Source organism: Amaranthus tricolor, chromosome 4 (genome assembly GCF_026212465.1).
Source record: "Amaranthus tricolor cultivar Red isolate AtriRed21 chromosome 4, ASM2621246v1, whole genome shotgun sequence".
NCBI lineage: Eukaryota > Viridiplantae > Streptophyta > Magnoliopsida > Caryophyllales > Amaranthaceae > Amaranthus > Amaranthus tricolor.
This window is the reverse complement of record NC_080050.1, coordinates 1,012,041-1,025,803: the sequence shown is the minus strand read 5'-3', so window position 1 is coordinate 1,025,803 and position 13,763 is coordinate 1,012,041. Positions and strand designations below refer to the sequence as shown.

Genomic DNA, 13,763 nt, shown 5'->3' with positions numbered 1-13,763 from the left:
ACGTGGAGCCCTATGATGCACACACTCATATTTCTTTTAATCCTTCTAATAATTGTGCTTTGTCGGTTTTCAATAATGGCTGGATTTTTGATTGTGGAGCTACAGACACCATGTCATATGATCCGGAAGATTTTTTGAGTCATGTTAGACCAGGGAAAAATCTCATTAAAACTGCTAGTGGTGAAGGGATTAAAGTCAAGGGAGTAGGAACAATTTCTTTTTCAAAAAATCTCAAATTAGATAACTGCTTATTTGTTCCCGATCTTTCACACAAACTCTTGTCAGTTAGCCAACTTACAAGAGATCTTGATTGTACTGTGCTCATGAAACCTGGTTGTTGTCTTACGCAGGATGCTCAAACAGGCAAAATTATTGGGCGTAGTATTGAGAAAGGAGGATCGTATTACTTGGAGAAGACGGTTCAAAAAGGCAAAGCAGTTCTTGCTCACGGGTCAAAGGAACGAAAACTATGGACTTGGCATCGAAGACTTAGACATCCATCTATAGGGTATCTAAAGAAACTTTTTCCTACTTTAGCTCGGCTGAACTTAGATTTTAAATGTGAGACATGTATTCTTGCAAAAAGTCATAAACATTCGTACTCTAATAGTATGAATAAAATGAGTCTGCCTTTTATGCTTATTCATTCTGATGTGTGGGGCCCATCCCCTGAAACAGGAATACATGATTTCTCATATCATATTATTTTTATTGATGATTGTACTCAGATGAGCTGGATTTACTTCATCAAACATAAATCTGAGGTGTTTGGAGCTTTTGTTGATTTTTATAATATGGTCTGTACCCAGTTCCAAACCAAACCCCGTGTTTTGAGGATAGATAACGGTAGAGAATATGTGAACGGCAACTTTCATCAATTCATCACTAGTAAAGGCCTTATCCATCAAACCTCTTGCCCCGATACTCCCCAAAAAAACGGTGTAGCTGAGAGAAAAAATGGAACCTTGGTAGAGATGACTCGTGCTATTATGCTTGAACCACATGTTCCCACCTATCTCTGGCTAAAGGCCATAGCTACAACTAATTATCTCACCAATCGACTTCCCACAAAAACCTTGAATTACAAAACTCCCTTGGAAGCCCTCCAACTATATCAGCCCATGCCTTCCTCACATTTCTTACCTCCCAGAATCTTTGGATGTATAGCTTATGTTCGTTGTCCTAAACGGGTACGCAACAAATTGAAACCGAGAGCAGTCAATTTCTAAATTAAGACAACTAGCATGCCCCATAGAACTTTTTAAAAAAAGCAAAGATAGATTGTCCAATATGAAATTATACATGGTTGATAGCCGGCCAATTCAATCAAATTAAATTAAATTATAATAACATAACCTCTTTCTCTAACTAGTGATTAAGTAGTTTTGTTATCATATTCTTTTATATTCTCAATTCTCCAACTTAAATTGTGTGCCATTGCAAGCAAAAATAAGGAATTTTCATGGGAGTTATAAAAATAAATTTTTTTGATGATAAATATATTATTTTATTGAACATTAAATTTAATAGAGATGGAAATCATAAGTATATTAACAAATATTAAAATAGAGTTTGTGAAAAGAAGACTATAATCTTTAAAAAATATTTAAATAAAGTTAATGAGAAACATGTGAGAATACCATAAACAATATAAAAGGTTAAAAAGAAAATAATGGAAAAAATAGAACCTTGCTAGAGATGACTCGTACTATTATGCTTGAATCACATGTTCCCACCTATCTCTGGCCAGAGGCCATAGCTACAGCTAATTATCTCACCAATCGACTTCCCACAAAATCCTTGAATTACAAAACTTCCTTGGAAGCCCTCCAACTATAGCAGCCCATACCTTCCTCACATTTCCTACCTCCCAGAATCTTTGGATGTATAGCCTATGTTCGTTGTCCTAAACGGGTACGCAACAAACTGGAATCGAGAGCAGTCAAATGTTTATTTGTAGGGTATAGGAGAATCAAAAGGGGTATAGGTGTTATGAACCCTCAAAACGACGAATGTATACCACTATGGATTGTGAGTTTTTTGAATCAGAGTTCTACTACAACCATCTTCGATGTCAGGGGGAGAAACAAGATGATGATCTCAGTTGGTTAACTAGCCCATGGATGTCAAACCTAGACCAAAACGAGCAAGTAGGCGACACCACAGAACTGACTTCTCAGGTTATACAGTCCATACCACAAACAATACTGTCTGAGCATCAGGTGAGTAACTTAGCTAGTGAACATGAGTCTCCTGATACTAACATTGTTGATGTTCTGACTGATGAGATTGTGGAAGCAAAAAAAAAAAACAGACAAGTGAAAATCAATGCCAGAACTATGTTCTTCCACCCCGCACCACACGAGGTGTCCCTCCTAAGAGATATGATCTGGATTTTGAATCAAGGAGATCGAGATATCCGATTGATCAAACGAGTGAAGGAAATCTGTCACGGAGTACCATGGCATTCAATGCTGCCCTACATAGTACAACCTTCCCAACAGTGTTGAAGAAGCCCTGAAATATGATCACTGGAGGAAAGCCATGGAGGGGGAAATCAATGCACTACGGAAAAACGACATGTGGGAAAAATGTATCTTACCAGAGAAGAAGAAAGTTGTTGGTTGTAAATGGGTGTTCACAATAAAGTATAAAGCAGATGGCACGATAGAACGATATAAGGCTCGATTGGTAGCTAAGGGCTATACTCAGACTTATAGTGTTGACTACTCAGAAACCTTTTCCCTAGTGGCTAAACTTGACACAATAAGAGTCTTATTTTCAGTGGCAGCAAACTTAGACTGGCCTTTTCACTAGCTGGACGTGAAAAATGCCTTTCTCCATGGAGAACTCAAAGAAGAGGTATACATGCAGGCTCCACCGGGCTTCTCTAAAGAATTCTCAGACAATGAGGGGTGCAGATTAAAGAAAGCATTATATGAGTTAAAACAATCACCCAAAGCATTTTTTGGAAAATTTACATCAGCAATGTGGAGATTTGGGTACAGCAAAAGTAACTCGGGTCACACCTTATTTCTAAAGAAAAGTGGGAGAAAAATAACATGTCTTATAATTTATGTTGATGACATGATTATTACTGGAGATGACAGGGAAGAAATCAAGGCCCTCAAGAGCAAGTTGTTTCAAGAGTTCGAGATGAAAGATCTAGGGAGACTCAAATACTTCTTAGGGATTGAAGTCCTAAGATCTAATTGGGGTATCTTCATATCTCAAAAGAAGTATGTTCTAGATCTATTAGCAGAAGCTGGTATGTTGGATTGTAAGCCCATTGAGACACCAATGATAGTTAACCATGGATTACAGATGCGTGAAGGAGGAGAACCTACTAATTGTATGCAGTATCAACGATTAGTAGGAAAATTAATATACCTAGCACATACCAGACCAGACATTACTTATGCAGTTGGAATGGTTAGTAAATTCATGCACATACCACAGGTTCAGCATATGGAAGCAGTAATTAGGATTTTGAGGTATTTGAAGGGATCCCCAGGAAGAGGGGTATTGTATCAAAAGAACTGTCATCTAGATATTTGTGCGTACACAAACACAGATTGGGCAGGAGACAGAGATGATAGAAAATCAACATGTGGTTACTTCACTCTTGTAGGAGGAAACCTCGTGACATGGAGAAGTAAGAAACAAAAGGTTGTTGCCTTGTCCAGTGCTGAAGCAGAATTCCGAGGAGTTGTAAATGGGATAGCTGAAGTATTATGGCCCAGGAAACTCCTAACAGAACTTGGGTATATTCCCACTAAGAGTTGTGAGTTGTATTGTGATAATCAAGCGGCCATTAACATATCTGAAAATCCCGTGTAACATGACCGCACAAAACATGTGGAAGTTGACAGACATTTCATTAAGGAGAAATTGGAAGCGGAGGTGATCAAACTTCGTCACGTACGTTCAGAAGATCAATTGGCTGATATCCTTACGAAAGCAGTAAGAGCTCAGTCTTTTGAAGAAGTCTTGTGCAAATTGGGTGTCGGTGACCCAACGACCCAACTGAGGGGGAGTGTTAGAATTGAGGAAACAAATCAAATCAGGAAAAACTTAGAAAACAAATCAAATCAGGAATATTAGTTTATATTTTAGGAAAATAATTAATATTGCAATATTGTTAATTTAGGCAACAAAGGGATTCCTTCTTGTATATATACTATTGACTATAATGAATGAAAGAGGATAAAAAAAACATAGAAATTAAACCCAAACTTTATTTTACTCTTCTAATCAGCATATTTGACAAAAGAAAACATTAAAAACATTTGGTATTTTTTTTGTTTGAGATCATCACAACTTCAGATTTAACATTTGTTATTCAAAACAAAATATAGTAGTTGGTAGTAAACTCTTTTTGGCAGAGAATATTTTCTCGATTTTGTTATATTTATTTTTATATAATTGATATATATGTGTCATGTTTCACACTTTTTAAAAAAAATTTTCATCTACAAATGTAATTTATTTTTATTATCTTATACATATATTTCTATAACTTTTTCATAAAATATTATTTTAATTTTTTATTGATATTTCCCCAACATATACTTTTAATTAATATTGTGGGACACAAGGTGTACAAAATAATAGATACAAACAACTTTTTTATTTTTATTTTGGATAACTTGAGGAGCACATAGCATAAGAAGAGAATGGTAATGTGAAAGCATGCAGTCATGCATACACAAGCAGAAGTGATGACAAAAAAACATATTTCTTTGATTGACTTGCAAGTTTGAACTTATGGATACTATATTACTATATAAGGGATGGAGAAATTTTCATTTAAGATGGTCTCATTATAAAATAAATTTATATTAAATTAACAATCTAATTAAATTAGTTTAATAAAATTATTTATTTTGAATATTAAAATATTTATTCTTTAAAGGAAAATTTCTATGAATAATATAATTTTTTGTTAATTTTTCTACAATAAGATCAATTTTTGATCAATCATGAATAATGTCAATTTAGAGGTTTTTTTCTAGAATAATACTAACTTTAGTTTATTAACTAGTTTACCAAATTTTTTTGTCATATAATTTCCAATAGTTTGATTTTTAACATCTTAGAGATATTCTAAGGAACACCCCTTAAATTGGTATTATTCAATGATAAAAAATTGGTAATATTCATGATTAACAAAAGTTTGTATTTATTGTAGGAAATAAGCAAAATGTGGTATTATTTATGATAATTTTTCCTTTTCTTAAATTTGAGCTTTTTATATAATTATAAGGACTTATATCACATTGAGACGGTTTTATAAAAGAGGAAACACTGAATCAGTACATATCCTGGTCATGGATCGTATGGAATCATTTACTACAGACGACACATCGCTTTCCTTATTGCTTAATCCCCCACTTATTGGGCCTTGACATTAACATTTGTGGTCATGTTTTTTAGTTTTCTAGATTGTCATTCAAGTGGCGATTATAGTGATATCTCATATCTTTCAGCTCGTTTTAAATGAGACTGTTACTTTGCAATTAAGAATCAAAAAATGAATAGATAATACTAAATTCTTAATTCATTAACTCCAAATCAATTATAAAAAAAAATCTGGGCAACAAATAAAATTAGTTGTTGTTTCAATTGGAACATGTATCAATTTTTCAGGAGGAACTTTGATTTGATTCTCATTGTCCTCATTGCTTACTCCCTCACTTCCATCAGTCTAACCTGTACAAAAAAAAAGTATGTTAAGCCAATTTCTAAATCCTACACCTTTAATTATATTAAAATTAACTTATGTGACACTCTTATAAGAAACCGTCTCTCGGTGCAATACTCTTAAAACAAAAAAATGTATTTGCTAATATGTGTTATTGTTTTATTTTATTTTATTTATTTATTTTTTTTTTGTAGAGGAGCTAATTAAGATAGGACATTGACTAGTGGCATATTTGATGGTATAGTGTTCAATCTCCATAAGACAAGGAAGTGGAACATCTTGTTTTGGTGTTTGGGATTGGGTTTGGGGGTCATCTCTTAGGGTCTTCCCAAGGGTGTGAATACTCAATATAGTCTTTTTCAAGACTTGGTTTGATGAAGTGAGATAAAATGATGTGTTGCATGGAATTATGACAAATAAATTTAGTTTATGATTGTTTTTTCTTTTTTAATGATGAATCATGAGAAAATATAAAAACGAATATGTATGTGAATAAAAATGTACAATTTAAGTCTCTTTTAATAAGCCTAAATAATATAAAAAGTAGACAAAAGTCAGAAAAAATCTTTAAATGATCGGTATTAGTGCCATGAGCAAAAGTACAAAATAAGGATTTGTTGAGGAAAATGGTGTTTTAGTGCAATTAATGAACAATGACAAATTGCACGTAAAATGATAAAATGACAAAGAACAAAGAAAGAAGAATTACAAACAATTTTATGAGGTTCGCGTAGCTACGTGTGATAATGTTTATATCATTGTATTCAAAGGATGATGAGCAAAGCTCAATGATCATTAAGGAATTATGATGGAGATAAATAAAATTTAAGTATTTAGGAGAGAGAATTATACCTAACAAGCATAATATCCATAAACAGCACAATCAATTAACTGGTGTTAATGGTGACCTTTGAGTTTAAATATATGAAGCTTTAAAAATGGTTTAATTGATGATGAATGAATTAACTTTTAAGAATAAAACCTTTGTAGTTTATCCATCATAATGAATAATTTATATATAACTAATGCTCTAAAAAATCAAATATATTTATTTAAAAATAAATAACAAATTAATTTCTTTAAAGGACAGTAAATATTTTAATTTATTAATTATAATTTTATCTTTAATTCTACAATTCACACTATAATGTTAGCGGACGAGTGTGCTCCTCGAGAACCTCAACCATGGTGGGAAAATTGAAATGTCAAACGGCGTTGCTGGCACGTGAAAATAAGGAAAAGACTTAAAACCAAAAAGATTGGAGATGCGGGGTATCGATCCCCGTACCTCTCGCATGCTAAGCGAGCGCTCTACCATCTGAGCTACATCCCCAGATGATATATTGTTTCAATTCTAGATATACATATACATATACAAATACATATCATAGTCTCGGTACTTTAAGCAAGTTCAAAGGAACATTTATGGGCTAATTTTGCCAGTCTATTGAATCCGAAAGTCTGACAAATCATTGACATTCACACAAATTGTTATACTATACATAGGTCTCTTAGTGAAATGTGTTTTTTATATAAATCAAAAAATTCAATTAATATAAATTATGAAAATATAATTTTTTAATTTAAAGACGTTTTATCAATACAATTTTTCACTAAAGTGCTAATTTAACAAAAGGGACAATAAATTTTTGTGGTAATAATGATAGGGTTGATATTTTTTCATTGAAATATTGTTATTTTTCTCCAAACATAATCTAATCTAATAAATAATAAATTTAATTAAGAGATAATCAGTTTAAAAAAAACTTATAAAATTTGATAAATTGAAGTGATTCAAAATAAGCCATACAAAACAATGATTTCAATTTTCTAAATTAAGACAACTAGCATGCCCATAGAATTTTTAAAAAAAGCTAAAGAAAGATTGTCCAATATGAAATTATACATGGTTGATAGCTAATCAATCAAATTAAATTAAATTATAATAACATTACCTCTTTCTCTAACTAGTGATTAAGTAGTTTTGTTATCATATTCTTTTATATTCTCAATTCTCCTACTTTAATTGTGTGCCATTGCAAGCAAAAATAAGGAATTTTCATGGGAGTTATGAAAATAAATTTTTTTATGATAAATATATTATTTTATTGAACATTAAATTTAATACAGATGGAAATCATAAGTATATTAACAAATATTAAAATAGAGTTTGAGAAAAAGAAGACTATAATCATTAAAGAATATTTAAATAAAGTGAAAAACATATGAGAATACCATAAACAATATAAAAGGTTAAAAAGAAAATAGCGGAAAAGTTGTAAAAACAAGCATTGATAAAATATTAAAATGAGAATGAACAAGATTTATGAGAAATTTATTTTAAGGGAACAACAAATGAAACGGTCTAAACAAACTAATAAGGACATCTTTAAAAAACGAAGCGAGTATAAAGTATTAATTTTATTATTTATTTACTTATTTTCAGTATAATAAAAATATGTAGTACAACATTTTAATGTTTACTATAATTGATCTATGAATTTGAAAAACATTTTTAGAAAATTAGATTCAACAAATTATTAACTTTTTAGATTTCATATATTGCAAGAGTATTTAGCAAAACATCATCTTGGATTTTGGAACATCTCTTTGACTCTAATTTTGAGAGGCCAAGATGCTTAGCACTTAGCATGGCTAGACACGAAATCACGTCAAAATCTACTGTGCTCGTTAACCATGGTTAGAAACTATGTAAGTAGGGAAAACACTAAAAGCCAGAGAAAAATAAAAAAATGGAGATGCGGGGTATCGATCCCCGTACCTCTCGCATGCTAAGCGAGCGCTCTACCATCTGAGCTACATCCCCAATGTTGTTCTTGATGATCGTTTAATGTATTATATTTAAGCATAGTACTTTACGAAGTTGAAAAGAACTTTTATAGGCTATTTGGACGCAGTTTATCTAATCTTGTACGATAAAAAAACTCTTTATCAATTTCGTGTATGGCTCGGATAAACACCAAAATTTTATATGGATTTATTTCACAATATTTTTGTGTGTATCAATTTAAGAATAATCAATATTTCTCCAGCCTTTTCTTATATGAGACCGTCTTACGGTGCAACGACCTCAAAATAAAAAATCCATAAGTTAAAATTTTTCACTATTGGGCTTTTTAACTCAAGTATGAGGCATGTTTCACGATGAGACCATCTCATAGAAGGGATCAAGTATTGCAATGAATTGTTCACAAGTACTTTTTTTAAATTGCAAGGTAAATCAAGATAAGGAAGATAATTAGGTTATAATTGAATTCAAGATTGTATAGGGCAAAACTTAGATTAATTTTCTTTGACGAAATTGAAAACGTAATTTGAGTGTTAACTAAGTTTTAAGAGTTTATTTCTCGGAGAAATGACAATAAAACAAGAAGTTCATATAATTATAATTTGTATTAATTGAGTTATTTAACTAATTTATGGACCATACCTCAATAAACCGCCTCATACAATAATATCGTTTCGTATTGTATTTCTTTAGTATTACGATGAAACATTCATGTAAAATTAATACACCAATATTTTTTTCTTGAAAAAAGCAAAGATAAATTCCCCAACATGAAAGTTAAAAATGTATCGTTAACATCAACTAATGAGTGCATATAACAGTAGTGTTTTCATTGTACTTTCTTGTATCGCTTTGAATTTGCACCATATAAATAAATATTGTAGAATGCAAATTCAATGAGAAATAGCAAGTATAAAACATAAAAGCTTTTTGATTCATTCCTTGTTTTCTTCCTTGTCGTCTCCTCCACTAAAAAAGTCTTTGATGGAAGGAAGCTTAATCTCGCCCTTAGAAGAAAGGGGAATGGTAAAGGTGCCAATAACAGGTAAGTCGATGACAAGACCCAACTCGAGTTCATAGTCGATATCCCAATCTCGAAAAATATCTCTTGCTAAGCTTACAAGAACGCTATGAGGCACTTTCATTGGCACTTCTAGCATTGTGGTTTCCTTTCCTTTTATTGAACCTGGGTCTGGCATTCGCCCCGACAATATCTCCCTACAACAAAGTTCGTACAAAAATCAACTCAACTAAAAATATAACATTAACTTACGTAAAAAAGTCAAATATACCCAGTAAAGTAACATAACAAGCATATAACTACAAAAACACGATCATGCCTCGTACATGAACAACTTATACAGATTTTTTTACACAAATTTTCAAATGAGACCGTCTCACAATGAGATTATTTCTCTTGAACTGTCAATGTACACATACTGTCTTAAAATAATCAATTATAACTTTAGAGTGATTACTTACAATCTTAAAATACTCAATTATATAAACTAATTTCATGATGAAATGGTCTTCTATATACTATATGACTTGTTTTTTTTTAAAAGCTAATTGAGGGGTCAAAATGTGAACTTAGATAGGCTGATTCCCAAAAAATAATAAAGGTATGAAAGTAAGGACGTGGTAAGAGATGCCATTCTTCTTCTTTTGCTTTGCCTTTGTTTATTTTATGATGAAAGTGCATAATCAATAATTACATTGACTTTTTAACGATAATTTATAATTTAAGCATAATTATAAAATATTCTCCAAAGTACTAAACAAAAAACTCAAGTTCCCTACATGATCACGCACTAAGGTTATTTTTTATTTATTTATTAGTGACAGGCATTTTTATTTCATCAGTGCAATAAGAATTCAATTTTTATATTATCACCTATAAAAAAATTAATTTCCTTATTCTCATGTCTATCAAAATTCTCCTCACCCAATAATAAAAAGAAAGTAATGATAAGGTTCGTTCAAAATACATTTTTGGCTTTTTGGCATCTAATCGATGGCTCAACGTACTTCATTGTACATTTAAATTTGCTGCCGAAAATAATATATTATTATTATTATTATTATTATTATTATATTAATTAATATTACTATTAATAATAAACTCACAATTAAATTAATAAATGTTACTCTTCGTATCATATTTGCATACTTCGTAATCATTCACGATAGACATGTTAAATTACATGTGATTGTTAGCCTCAAAAAATGGCTTTTGGAAGGTAAAGAAAAGAAAAAGGAAATGATTGTGTTGCACCCTTTGACTTTAAGCACAAATTCCTCACAATTAACCTTTAAAAAGCTTTACCAATTAGCAATTAGCAATTAGTAATGAGAATCTTATATTAGCCTAGTAATCAGGTATGTTTCCTTAATGTTTGTAATATAGATTCGATTTTGACCGCACTATTTATAAAAAAGTTTATTTTTTTTTTCTTTATCTATAGAAATTCTCTAACCTAATCTCAAATCAAAATTAATAAAAAAAAAAAAAAAAAAACAATTTGCACCTTCATTGTTCAAACATCAAGAATGAGAAATTTGCAACATCCACATTATTTTAAAATAAACTATTAATTTGGTCAACCAATAAACTAGCATAGATTCAAATGAAGCGAGGACGTATCAAAGTCTAATGTATGTACACAAGTAGTTTATATAATAGTGTGTGTATATATACTCATTTATTTCACATGTAGGATCATCTCATTTGGGCCAAAGTTCAATGTACGGAAATTAAACTCTAGTGATCAAGTTCTTCAAAGAACAAAACTACTTTTATAACAAGCCACATAGACGAAGCTAAGGATGGTCAGGGTCAAAATATGCTTCTCCTTAATTTTGAATTTTTTTTCTTTATAATATTAGCTATAAAGTATTTTTTTAAAATTAATTTTGCCTCCTTGAAAAAGACAATTTATTTGCCAAATCTTACTTTAATTTTTGGCTTCACCTATATAATGTAACAATTCCAAATAAGACTTAAAAAGATGCACTAAAAAATTAAAAAAGAATGGCAAACTAATCATTATTTGTAAGTTGATATTTTTATTGATTTAATTCAAATCAAACTAAATAAAATTAATGCGTTCAAACAAAACTTGGTTGACTAAGATTCAAATATAACATACACCCATAATATATCAAACTAGATAATATTAAAATAAACATATCAGTTTTCGGGCTCAATCTAGGTCTATGACATATAATTAGGTTCAAATCATAGCAAAATTAAGCTCATATCCCTTTAAGCCGACAATGGCGATATTAGATGATAAATTAGATAGGCAAAAAAAAAAATTACGTTGACTAAGATTCAAATTCATAATCTCTAATCACAAAAATATTCTTCACCCATGAACCACATTTTTTATTCTAAAATTAAAATAGATGATATTTGAATTTTACACATAACCCAAAAATTATTAATCTCTCGCATTAAACAAGATCTACTTCTGTTAATACCATAGCGTAAAAATACGGTAACGATTGCGATGGTGGTATCATAACTCCTAAATATCAATCGAAAACATAAAATATTCCTTAATACGGTCCAAAATCCGTTTTTTACACCATGTTTAATACCAAGTAAATCTCAAAACCCCAAAACAACAAGACTAATTTAGAAAAAAAAAAAAAAAGTCAAATTTAATTTCATAATAATCGATGAAATTTATAAAAATGAATTAAAAAAAAGGGTGTAAGGAATGAAGAATTACCTGGTATCACTTCTAAGGACATAAGTAACCTCACAAATAGGAATAGATTGAGAATAAGGATTAAAAACACCAACTTTAGCAGAGTACGTAACACCATCTTTGGCTACACCTTTAAGATCAACATCTTCTATGTTTGCTTCTGGTTTTGGTAAATCTGCTATTTTTTCTGCTACATAATTCTTCGCTTTGTCTATTAATCCTGCCATTTTTCTTTTCTAATTCAATAAAAAGAACCCACAATTGATCAAAATATTAACTAAAAATTGATTTTCTTTTTGTTGAAGAAATGAGTATTGGGGAAAAATTGAATGAATAAATGAATGATCGCAATTTCTATAAATAGGGATGTTGGGAATCACTTTAGGTGGAGGAAGATCCATATTGATTGATTGACTTTATTACCATTCCACGTCTCACACGTATTCAACATCTTTTCAATTATTATCTTTTTACTTTTAATTGCTTAATATTTAGGAAAAATTTGTTAATAATAATCTAAAATATTGCTCAACGACATGAAATATCTTCAACTATTATTTAATTTTATAGGGATGTTTCAATTAAGTGTAAATATTTAAGGGAGAAATAAAGTCAAACTAATAAAATGAAAGCAAATAGAGACGTATTTAAAGTAACTGAGATAGTTGTAAAGAAGGTAAAATGAGTATGAAATAAAAATAATGATGGAAAAAGAAGATAATTTCCCCTATTATGGAGGTAATACATTTCCCCACCCTTCCCGAGGATAAATATTTACCCCAGAGCTTCTTTTATTTTTCATCACTTTGCTACCATTCTTCCACCACTACAACAATTATATTTCACTAATTTCTCATTTATCAACTTTATTTTCTTACTTTGACTTTTTTTCATCTCCTTAAATATTTACACCCAATTCAAGGATGCCCCATGTATGAATAACCTTCAACAGTATACACATTACTTTTAAGTAACTATTTTGGATAGTTTGAGTAAATGAAAAATAGTTCGAGCTATATTAGGTTAAGTATTTTAATACTTGAAAGTATACATGGTTAAATAATAGTTTAGGGTATTTTGAGTTAATGAGCTATTGTTGAGAGTATTATTTATAAATTTTTGTAATATTTAACATGTTACTTTTAGATGTTAAAATTGACACTTATTCAATATTAAAACACTCATTTTATTTATTTAAAAGAGTTACTTTAAATGTAAAAATACTCACTTTAATTGTTTAGTCCACATTAAAACTCAATGTGATTATTTTAACAACAAAAAATGTGATTGTGGGACCGTAAGTTAATAACGTAAATACAAACTCTTATATGAGATGGTCTAGTGAGACATGTCTATTACTTAGGTTAAATAGCCTAATATAGAAACTTTTAACTTATGTACTTCTTATTTTAAAGTTGTCTCACCATAAGACGAGTCTCATATAAGATGACTTATAACATAAAATAACAATTTTTTCACCTACAAAGTTTAACCAATAAATATTGAGAATGTGATAATTTAAAACCCAAAGTGT

The 13,763-nt window shown here is 30.3% G+C and overlaps 1 protein-coding gene and 2 non-coding genes across 3 annotated transcripts; all 3 read right to left on the bottom strand.

The window, feature by feature from the left end:
* Nucleotides 1-6,964: 6,964 nt before the first annotated feature.
* TRNAA-AGC (transfer RNA alanine (anticodon AGC)) lies at nucleotides 6,965-7,037 on the bottom strand. Its single transcript has one exon. It is a non-coding gene; the product is annotated as a tRNA-Ala (tRNA).
* A 1,421-nt stretch (nucleotides 7,038-8,458) lies between these two features.
* Nucleotides 8,459-8,531, bottom strand: TRNAA-AGC (transfer RNA alanine (anticodon AGC)). The gene has a single exon. It is a non-coding gene; the product is annotated as a tRNA-Ala (tRNA).
* Nucleotides 8,532-9,172: 641 nt separating this feature from the next.
* Nucleotides 9,173-12,575, bottom strand: LOC130811370 (desiccation protectant protein Lea14 homolog). The gene is made up of 2 exons (XM_057677648.1): nucleotides 12,251-12,575; nucleotides 9,173-9,731 (listed from the first exon to the last, which is right to left on the bottom strand). Exons 1-2 carry the CDS (start codon nucleotides 12,454-12,456, stop codon nucleotides 9,449-9,451), a joined length of 489 nt encoding a protein of 162 aa, XP_057533631.1. The 5' UTR covers nucleotides 12,457-12,575; the 3' UTR covers nucleotides 9,173-9,448.
* Nucleotides 12,576-13,763: the final 1,188 nt, after the last annotated feature.